The sequence below is a fragment of the Pyxicephalus adspersus genome, chromosome 6, assembly GCF_032062135.1.
Source record: "Pyxicephalus adspersus chromosome 6, UCB_Pads_2.0, whole genome shotgun sequence".
Classification (NCBI taxonomy): Eukaryota; Metazoa; Chordata; class Amphibia; order Anura; family Pyxicephalidae; genus Pyxicephalus; species Pyxicephalus adspersus.
Genome location: NC_092863.1, coordinates 36,321,397 through 36,332,398, shown reverse-complemented (window position 1 = coordinate 36,332,398; position 11,002 = coordinate 36,321,397). Strand labels below are relative to the sequence as shown.

The 11,002-nt window shown below is 37.8% G+C and overlaps 1 protein-coding gene across 1 annotated transcript; it reads right to left on the bottom strand.

Moving 5' to 3' along the window:
* Positions 1-1,131: 1,131 nt before the first annotated feature.
* Positions 1,132-9,597, bottom strand: LOC140332526 (zona pellucida sperm-binding protein 3-like). The gene is made up of 10 exons (XM_072413762.1): positions 9,469-9,597; positions 7,965-8,161; positions 7,679-7,791; positions 7,143-7,231; positions 5,143-5,323; positions 3,988-4,096; positions 3,783-3,871; positions 3,027-3,118; positions 2,820-2,936; positions 1,132-1,363 (listed from the first exon to the last, which is right to left on the bottom strand). Exons 1-10 carry the CDS (start codon positions 9,530-9,532, stop codon positions 1,221-1,223), a joined length of 1,194 nt encoding a protein of 397 aa, XP_072269863.1. The 5' UTR covers positions 9,533-9,597; the 3' UTR covers positions 1,132-1,220.
* Positions 9,598-11,002: the final 1,405 nt, after the last annotated feature.

Genomic DNA, 11,002 nt, shown 5'->3' with positions numbered 1-11,002 from the left:
GTGCATGAAAATGCCCAGAGTCAGTGTTAAGGCAGGTTCTGGTCCACAAAGGAATTGAATATTATTAATGAACAGTATTTATATAGCACCAACATATTATGCAGTGCTGTACATTAAACAGGGGTGGCAAATGACAGATAGAGTGACACAGAAGGAAAGGAGCATGCCCAGAAGAGCTTACAGTCTAAAAGGTGTGGAAGTAGCACACTTGACGACATTATTTCCCTAGCCCTGAATCCAATAAGGACCGCGTGGGACATTGTGTTCTCTGGGAGATGCATGACTCCGTTCATTTAGCACCAAAGGCTGTCCAGGAGGAAACTGATGCCATGCAGTATATTAGGAAAATTATACATTTTAGTGGTTGTTTCTATAATCAAGATAATATGTGTGTGTGTGTGGGGGGGGGGGGACAAATACAAAAGGTTTGCTGATCTATGTCACCATTCCTATGTTCCACTAATAACAGAGGAGCACCTGGTGGGTCAGACCTATTAAAACCACCACATTTAATGACTTGGCAAATCATTAAGTTCATTCTTAGGATTAGATTTGCTTTAGAGCCTATATTTTTCTTGTACTTCTATTTCTGTACAATTAGTATAGGACTTTAACTTTTAAGCACTCTTATTTTAAAGAAATCCCTGCAGCTCTCTGTGCTTGTGTGACCAACCTTGGATCTGCCCTTTCTACACCCACCTAGGGCTCCTTATGCTGCACATTACCTAAGCAACATATGAATGCGACCCCTAATTGCAATCTTTGATATTGGGATCAAACATGTCCCGGTAATTGGCTAAGCAATTGTTTCTATGCAGATGAACAATGTATATGTAGTAATTGCCCACAATTTTATCAAGTAGTAAACATGAGCAATGAAGACTGGAGCAAACATTTCCCATGGCCACCATATAAAGCAATATTTGGGTTTTCAGAGGTATTTAGGGTCTTTGAATTTTGGCCAGTGAGGTATATACCTAAACAGGACCCAGGGTTCAGAAAGTTTATAAGGAGAAATTTAGCTTCTTTTATGGCCACAAATTATTGAAGGCTAGATGCCAAGCCAGAACTTGGCATTGTACTTAATTGCATAAAAGGAGGGGGGAGGAGAAAACACATGACAACTGCTGCTGTTAGACAAAATGAAGAATTTATAAACACTGTACATCAAAAATGGCATTTGATATAATACTTTTTTATATGCTGTTATGTATAAGAAATCAGTGCTCAGTGACAAGGCAGCGTTCCTCAGTCTCCTTCAATTTTTGCCTGGATCGACTGTACAGTAGAACACCAATGCACAGCAGCAACAGAACAGCCAGCTCAAGGAAAAGTGCCCCAACAGCAGGTGGCATAAGAAAACCTGAAACAAAAACCAAGCAGGTATTTTGCAGGTAGGCAAGCAGACCAAATGAATTACAGTATTACAATGGTATACTTGTTCATGCAGTATATAACCTGTAGATCTTTTAGGGCCCCACAAATGAACATGCAGCAGTACAAGTTAGATGTTCACAAACCAACCCACCCAATATGGACCAGGCAAGTTCTGGTCATCTAAACCTGGCAACTTGTCTGACCATAGATAACAGAAAGATGGTTAACAATGGTGTTCAAATGTACAAATAATAAAAGTTGCTTAAGGTAGAATGCCAACCCAACAAACCCAAGTTTGTATTCCATTCATTGTAGGTGGGCATCAGAAAAAACAAGCAAGCAATAGTCTTAAGCTACGTACGCAGGTCCAATGGTTCTCACCCAATATTCAGCATAGGGCGGATATCATGTGAGAATTCTGAGTGTACAGCGACTGACTTGGCGGGACTATGGACGACAAACAATCGGAATGGAAGGGGGAGTGTGCAGTGGGGTGCTGCTCCGTCATTCCACCCATCTCCATAGAGCAGAACGGTGCAGTCCTTAGGAAAGTCGTTGGAAAGGATTGTGAAAGATCCTTACCAATGACAGTAATTGCACGTGTGTACCCAGCTTAAGAACAGTAGACTGAATAGTGCCAGATTTTAGCCAGCATATATCTGACTGATAAAGTTATACCCTACATACTGTTGGACTTAACAGAAATCTGTACTAGTAAATGGCGTGCATATACCCTACATACTGTTTATCAGTCAGATAAACTGTCTAGTCCCAGTTTATCACCTTTATTCAGTCCACTGTTCTAAGACTATTTTTTTATGCTAACCTACAACAAATTAATACAAACTTTTTTGCTTGCCCAAAACCCCCCTCTGTCTGTTTATCTCTTTAATAACTTGTCTGACCAGTTTCAACAACGCTTTATGGGTGGTTCATGTTATAAAAACACTGCATTTAGGTCAAGCCAGTACTGTAGTAAAATTGTTGCAATGAAGTGTCAAAGCCAAACTTTCCCCGGTTGGATTTACTGCTACCTGGGGCTAATTTACAGAGCTTTTCCTTTCACTTTTGTGCTGAAATTTTTTTTACCAGATTGGTAAAATTTTGCTCCTTAGGAGTGAAGCAAATTATTCTGTTGAGGAAAACTTCCCAATTCTCTGGAAAAAAAATATTAAGTTTGTCCCAGAGACAGCATGCAAGAGGGAATGGAGCTCTGAAGATGCAAAGCGCACAGAAAGTGGAGAATATGATTTGAGTTACTATATACACCTTAAACTAAAATGTTATTATCCCATGACCATTTGATTATTAACTACACTGTGCTGATTTATACATTAAAAAAGGTTTCCATGAATATTCCCAAGAAATGTCAAAATGGAGGCATTTCAAGTAAACCAAGTTTCAGATTAAACAGTTTGCTTGGGGCTGAAGGTTAAATTTACCTGACTCTGCCGCTCTGGATTCATTACCAACAGAACCATATCCATCAGCAGATGGGCTGTGTATTTTGAAGGGTCCTAGAACCATTGTGTGAATAAGACCACCAGCATCTTCAGTTTCTTTACAAAGGAGATAAAATAAATAAATAAATCTACAATTACACCTAAAATAAGGTATTACTAGATAGCATATTCCAAGTTTCCACCTACCATTAACACCTCTCTTCTTTCTGGAACTTCTGGTACAGGTGTAATCACAGCAAGTGCATACAGTATTGCTTGAATCACCAAGTAGCTCCCACCTATAGAGAATTTTAAAAAGTTATTGGTAGCCCCAAAACCTATTTTTCCCTCAAATTAAACATTTTCCAAAATAGTCCCACCAGCTTATGAGATGTATATCCACAAAAGGTGGATATTAAAGACACTACCAAATTATTCTACTTACCGTAGTAGAACTTTATACTGGGCTAGTTTCCCCAAACTGTCTTCAATGTCTAGAAAGTCATCATTGAATGAATCCTACTTTCACTGCCATTGAGCATGCAACAGAGGAGTTCTTTACATTCATAAGCTTTAGCCATACCAGTTTAAACTGTACTTTTTAGCGCATTCTCCTTAATGGTAGCCACCAGCACATACTCTGACTTGTGTGGATCAAAGGTCTTGCTCCCCTTTCATATGTTTGGTTCCGCAATGTCTTGGTGGGTAGAGGGGACAGCAGCCCTATGCACATTTAAAGCTGGATCCTACTTGGCTTCCACTTTATATTTTATTTTACCAAAATCAGGAACAAGTGAGCAGAAGGCAGGCAAGTAGAAATGGTTTTGGGGGTGGGCAGGGGCAGCTTTAAAAAACTTCCAGGCCATTCACATGATATCTCTGCATAGAGAGAGTTTTTCCTGTTTTCATTTTGGAAAACAAGGCCCAGACAAAAGATGACTTATAAGTAACAAGTCTTCCTACCTGTTTGTGTCACGGAAAAAAGAACATGCCTTCCTGAGCTCTGTCACCTCTTTGGGGTCCCAGACAACCAATTTAAAAGTTATGTATATCTAAAAAAAAAATAAAAAATGCCATACAATAGTATTCTTGCCTTTTTTTTAACCAGGTAGGTAAATACATTTACAGGCAGCAAACCATGTTACATGTAGGGATTTAAGGTACTTACCGTATCACCAGTATTCACAAATTTCATTGCAGGAAAAGTCAGCCATATAATATTCAACTGATTTTGTTCCACAAACATTGAGTGTGCCACTTTTCCATCTATAAAACATCTGCAAGCAATAAAAGTACTGTTCAGCTTTGTGTCCACCATTTACAAATGGGTCATAGAAGGTAATCACCAACTTAATTTTCAATATAATGCAGTACTTTTGGGCACAATCTATAAATCTCTTCAAATACTGTCAATTTATGTGTAAAATTACCTTCTACCATCGTCATTTACCACAATTTTATATCCTAAAGTCCTACAGCAAAAGGACACTGATAACATACCTTTCCCCATCCTAGCAATATGAGCATTTAATGCCTTTTTATCCCCATTTCTTGTCAGGTGACAGATTAAGTCAAACTCCTCCACTGAAAACAAATCTGCAAATAAAACCAAAAAGTTTCCAGCTTCCCACAATATACAAAATGTTTTTTACCCTACACAACCTGAGAATTTTAGGTTTTAAACCATCAGCTACAGATCCCAAGCTGAACATACACTACATAGTTCTGCTACATACACATTGGGTGCATCTGTTTAGCTGCTTTTTATTCTTATGAGACAATCACAAGGTAGTAGCTCACACTACAATTCACAAAGACCCACCAAAATTAGACAAGAGATAAGAAAAAGGACGCCTGGTCTGATGAGTCTTATTTCTGCTGCAACATTTGAGTGGCAGGGTTGGATCTTGGGGCCCTAAACATGACAGTATGGTTCATCCTGCATTGTATAAGGTTCAGACTGGTGGAATAAGTGTGGGAGATATTTTCCTGGCACACTAGTACCATCAGAGATTTGTTTAAGTGCCTTTTCCACAAGGAATCATGGCAGTTCTAAACGCGAAGGGGGTTCGACACCAGTACTTGCAAGGAGAACCTAATAAAGTGTCTGGAGACTATATATTGTTGTTTACCTTTCACAACACTTTGGATTAGGTCTACCTATAATTAGGTTCTGAACCTGGAAAGATTTACACACACGAACATATTTTGTTAAGCATTACACCATACTGCTGTAAAAATTAGTTATTCATCCACAACTTATTCAACCAAGTCTATATTTAGAAACAGTTATATAGAATAGTTTATATATAAAAAATGCTACCCATGGTTGTTGATCAGATAATATTTTTGTGTTGTAGTGATATCCTTAGTTGGCGTCACTACGCCTTCGTCCACAAGAAGTTTCAAAGGCATGTGATTGCCTAAATTCACAGAGAGTTCCAAGTTGATTGGGGATCCCAAGGAAAATTCTTTTGAATCCAACCTACCACCAGAAAAGTCATCTGATGGGGGGGGGGGGGGGGGGGGGGAAAAAAAAAAAAAAACAAAAACAAAAAAAAAAAGAACAGTAATTTTCAGTTTTTGATCTTCCAATAACATTAATTAAGCAGAACACCAGCAAGACGACTGACCATTTCTATAAATCATCAATATTTTAATCCAGCCAACTACTGGCCATTGGGACATTAGAAGGGAAGCCTTATGCTTAGTGGGAAAAAATGAAAAATGGTGCAGTAATGTTAACAGAGCCTCTCATCCTTTTACCTCAAAGGATTCAAGGAAAATATTCAATCCTTAAGGACCTCTTGTTAAAAATTTCAATGGCTACAGTTTATAGTAACAGCATGATCTGAACATTTATAGTGTCCCATATATATATATATATATATATATATATATATATACACACACACACACACACACATACATACACACACACACACCATATATTGTACGCTTGTAAAGCAGTCTACTTAAAGTCTTGCCTCTGCCTTAGGAACTCCAAAAAATTCCTAGTTGGAAAAAGGACATATTTGGACCAAAATGTTTGGGTTGTAGTTCCAGGAAAAATCTCACTACTCATTTAAGGGGCAACTACAGTAATTAGCTGTCCCTTCAACTTAAAATTGACAGCAAGCAACATAACTAAAGTTTAAATTTCTTATATTTTGATTTTTTCCCCCCACCCTCTCTACCCTTAAAAAACATGCTGATAAACATTTAGCAATTTATGTAACCAGTAATAACAGAAAATGGAGTCTGTCCTCCATGCAATGCAGGTGGGAAGGGCTGTAGGGTGTTTCTGCCCCCCCCCCCCACATTGTTCCCTAAAAACAGCTGCCCCAACATATCATGCCAAACCTCCATTATTGAAAATTAAATCTAGTGAAGGTTAGGAAACATCAGGCCAGTGCATAATTCCCCCCCCCCCCTTCGCACATTTCAAACAAACAATCTTTTTGAATAAGCTTGCATCCTATACTCAGAACAGATAACCCCACTTCCTACTCTCCCATTTATTTTGTTATGTGGTTCCCCACTCTTTCAGCCCATCTATCTGATTGCTATTGGAGGTCACCCGGCATGGAGTACACTTCATTTTTTTTGGGAATGCCTGGGGTATTGTCTCTTCTTGGAGAGAGTTAGCCGTTTCCTTCAATGATTTATCTATTCTGTTTCTCGCTTTTGCACTACAAGACCTATCTAACGCAATTCTTATCCGCCTGGTAGATGCAGCGAAGGCATGCATCCCTGCAATGTGGCATCAATTGTGACTTCACATAGAACTCTGTCCCTCTCCAGGTGGGAAGGGAGGACGAGGCTACTGAGATGCATTGGTTATACTGGGTAACCTTTATCCACGTCAATGACATTGTTTGACTCCAGAAATATACAGGGGCCAGAGAAGTTTTCAAAATCTGAACAGCTTCCTCTTAATATCTTCACTTTTCTAGGTTATCCTTTAAATACACTGTGAAATTGCACCACCTCACCATCTCTTCCAACCCCCCCCCCATCCTGATTTATCTTTCTCTTATTTGCATCTTTGCTCCCTAATTATTGAAAACATTACTTTTTTTTTTTTTAATGACACTGGATTACAGGTTTCACCCAAGCTTCAGACAAGACTCCCCCACCCCCATTTTTGTGTTTGTTTACTTATTTCCTTTTCTACATATCCCGCTTGCATTGTAGTGTTACTATAGGTCATTCCCTTCCCCACTACTAATTTGCATACTTAAAATAAATGGCTACAGCTTATATGCCTTCCTCAAAACTTTTGAGCAAAGTCTTATTCTACGTGTGCAGTCTTTTACTCACCATTCATTAAACGGACTCCAAAATTAAGACTGCTGTTTCCAGATACTGGTACAATCACTGTAGTGGTCAAAACACTTGGGGTCATGGACCTAAGTGGAGCATAAACAAGATCAGATTGACAGGAGTACAATATGTTGACCACAACAAGCAGATGCCAACCAACTTTTCCTCTTCAAAAATTGAGGGCTATTCTGACCAATGTGCAAAAACAAAATAAACTTTTCTATTGTCTATAGCAGAAAAAAAAAAGAAGTTGGCAAGATCATTCTACCCTAATTTGTATAGTGCCGTCTTGTAAGCCAGGCACAGAATCCTCCAACCAATTCCAAACATCAAGTCAGCAAAGAGATGGATGGTGGATCTTCTCTACAATATTGCATTCTACGTTACACAAGTTATTTATCTTTTTACTTAAAGCAGCCCTAAATTACAAATGTTACCATCATTTTTTTCTAGGGAAATGGATGGTTTATGCAAGTCACAGTATTTGATCTACCACATTAGTACATCTAGGTTCTCACATGCAATCCACTTACCTTTTTACTAAGCACAATATTGGCTCAACAAAAGGCTGAGAATACTGATTAGGGGCTATCTGGGTGGGCATATAAACCAGGTTCACAAAAAACTCCGTATAGTCCCCAATAGCCTGTAATAAATAAATATCAGGTCATTTTCAAGCAGAATAACAATATACAAACTCAAGTTAACACCCACCTGCTAATTCAGAGTAGAAAGATTAGAACTTTTTATCGCTGTCCCCCCCCCATTTTTTGGGTGGGGGAGTATTTGCCTGAAAATAAGCTCCCTTTCAAAACTCACCATTCTATTAAATCCACAGGCTTTGTATGGGTATTCAAATACAAAGTAGCCAAAGAGCGCAGTAGTACTAGAGACCGGGCATTTTCCCAAGGTCAGGCTGGCAGGGTTCAGTTTTCTATTTGTGTCCAGTGGGTCAACTTTAACAGAAACACTTACATAAGTGTCATTACACTGGAAAAACACACTTTTTGCAGGAGCTGCAAAGAAAGATAATTAAACTTTTTAAGATAAAAACCAGCATCTTACAAAACACACACACACACACACACACCTTTATCAGATCTATTTTAAACTTTTTTTTTTTTTTTTTTTTTAAGTCATGGTATGAATTACACAGAGATGATTGTGATTGACAAAGAACAGCAATAGGAGGAATATAGAAAGGGGATGCCTCCTATGCCAACCCCTAGGAGCACACATACAGAGAAAGTAGGAAACAGGAAGATTAATGTATTGGAAGTCATTTTTGTTTGCCTCATTGATTAGCAGTACAAATGGGAGTAAAATAAATAAGGGCTTTTTTGGCAATTATTAAACACACATACATTCAAATAAAGACATACCAGAACTTAATAGGCTTATTACAGCATAGCATGAGACCAGTGTTTTCAGGTCACATACTGTCATATTTCAAAGCGCAGTGAGGATTTATCTTATTTCCCCGACACATTTCCCACAATTCCTTCCTAAGGGGATAAAGGAACTCACATTTATTGTAGTTAGCCAAGGAGGGACATGAAGGAATGGGGTTGGAGCCCCTGGGGTCCTAACGTACAATTGAGGGATGGCTGTATGTTAACTGCGATGCATTCATCTTCTATTAACATCAGCCACACGCAATTGCAATGCAGTTATAGATACAGAATTAAATAGTTTACAAGCAAAGCAAGACTCTTTGACTTTGATATCCACCTTTTTGCAGTCCCTGGACAGCAGAGATGAGTGATAAACTACTACAAGGAAATAATAGGTTCACATACTGCCCAGGAAGTTGAATAGAGGTTTTTAATATTTTTATTTGATAAACTACTTTCATATAATGTACTAGATCTGTAAATTGGATCACATCAATTTTTGCATCACTGATTCATAGCAATACTAACATAACAAGCATAGCATATTGTCAGCTATGTAAATATGTCTATATGTACATAGACATAGCATGGCTTAGACATTAGCATGACCCCTTATGCTATAGGGCAATGTTGCACTATATGCTCAGCAGAAAAAACTCGGTGAGATCAGACACTGTTGCCTGTGTCAGCTAAAACTTTTCAGGTTATATCTTACAACCCAAAACTATCTCAAAATAAAATAGTAATAGGGGTTATAGTAAAATGAATCAGACATTCAAAAAAACAAACAATGTACATTACTGAATATTATTCAGTAATAAGTGGCTTGCATGTCAAACCCAAAAAGCAGATTATGCTGATCACAAACCACCAATCCCAAAATGACAGATATGTACATAACACCTGAAATATAGGATAGTAACACTCACCACTCTGCCCCCTTAGAGATGTGACCCAGGACAGCCACACTGCCACCACAAACCAGGGCCCCATATTGAATTCACTGCTCTTCCTCCCTCCTCCCCTGGATAGATAAAGGCTCCTTAGACTCCATTAATTGGAATCAGCTGATATCCATGATTGCCCTTACCTGGGTTATCCTGAAAATGTATGGAAAAGTTAAGTGTTTTGAAATGTGAATTTGTGCTTCATAGTAATGGAAGGATATGTGTATGCATTAGTATAATGAAAAAACAATGCTTTTCCACATAGTAAGTAGACTTCACGCTACAGCACTATAAAACAACTATTGTATGTGTGCAACTTAAATGCTCATGTTTTATGCCTGGTTTTAGGATTTTTTTTTTGCCTGAAACTGAAACCTGATTAAATATTAGGTGCAAAAACTTTAGTGTAGCTCCTGCCTCTGAAAAACCATCCACCAGACTTCATAACCCTGGATTTATATATATTTTTTAAATATCAAGCTCATTTATAATATAATAAAACAAGCAGGCTCTTTATTTCGTCTAGAATGTAATAGCACCTTTGTGACCATATAAAAGGCATAAAATTCATGAAAAAATAAAACAAGTCTTGCCCAATTTTTGTTTCATTATACATGTACAAGCTATAAAGACATGTACAATATTCTTACAACAAATATTCTAATTCTTTATTTAGTTACAGAAAATTTACATAAGATACAGCATTTTATTATGTTGACAGTTACCACGTGGCGTGGAAGCAGAAAAGATCTGAAAATTTTATATACCATATATAAACATAATGGAATGAAATGAGATACAAATGCTATGTATGTATTTTAGTTTACTACCCTAAATTAGAATGATTTACCATTATATAAGGTGAATTCATCAACCACCTAGATACCCCAGTGATCTATTGGACTAATCAATCAAACTATGATATTACATATTGCATGCAACTGTCAAAACTCATTATTTATGATAATAGAAGGAATTCTTTGCAAAGAAAACTCTTGCCAAATGTATTTAAATAGAATACCAGAATTTGAAAAGAACACATGAGGGTCCCTAGACTGGTATAAAAAACTGTGTGAATTGAGCCTAGGTGTGCCTACCCCTGTGTAAGTTATAACTTCAGTCATACAGAGCCTACACTGCTTTCCTGACACTTTTGGAACATGGGGAGTAATAGAATGCTAAGTATGTGATTCTATACCTGTTTCCCTGAAATAGGCAAAGCACAGTTTTACTTTAAGAGTTACCCTGATTATACACCCAAGTTGAATGTTACTGGTAAAAAAAAGGCCTGTCAAAAACCATTGCCTCTGTCCCCTGACCTCTCTAACAGAGATTTTCCAGCTTGCTGTATATTCCTAGACACATTTGTTATAGTGTTGTATTTTCATTAGGGTTAGAGCTACTGTCAAGAGACATTTTACCACCATGCCCATGGGAGAAGTCACTGTGTATTAGCAAAGACTCTCTGCTTCTGTGTAATTTTGCCTTTACACCTTACACTTACTTTGCCCTTACT

What these genes read in the sequence shown, in the direction of transcription:
- LOC140332526 (XM_072413762.1), bottom strand. Translation starts at nt 9,532, where the DNA reads ATGGGGCCCTGGTTTGTGGTGGCAGTGTGGCTGTCCTGGGTCACATCT. An exon ending in ATCTCTAAGGGGGCAGAGTG is followed by an intron (nt 8,162 to 9,468) that starts GTGAGTGTTACT and finishes CTTTCTTTGCAG; the next exon opens with CTCCTGCAAAAAGTGTGTTT. An exon ending in TATCTGATCAACAACCATGG is followed by an intron (nt 4,097 to 5,142) that starts GTAGCATTTTTT and finishes TATTGCTTGCAG; the next exon opens with ATGTTTTATAGATGGAAAAG.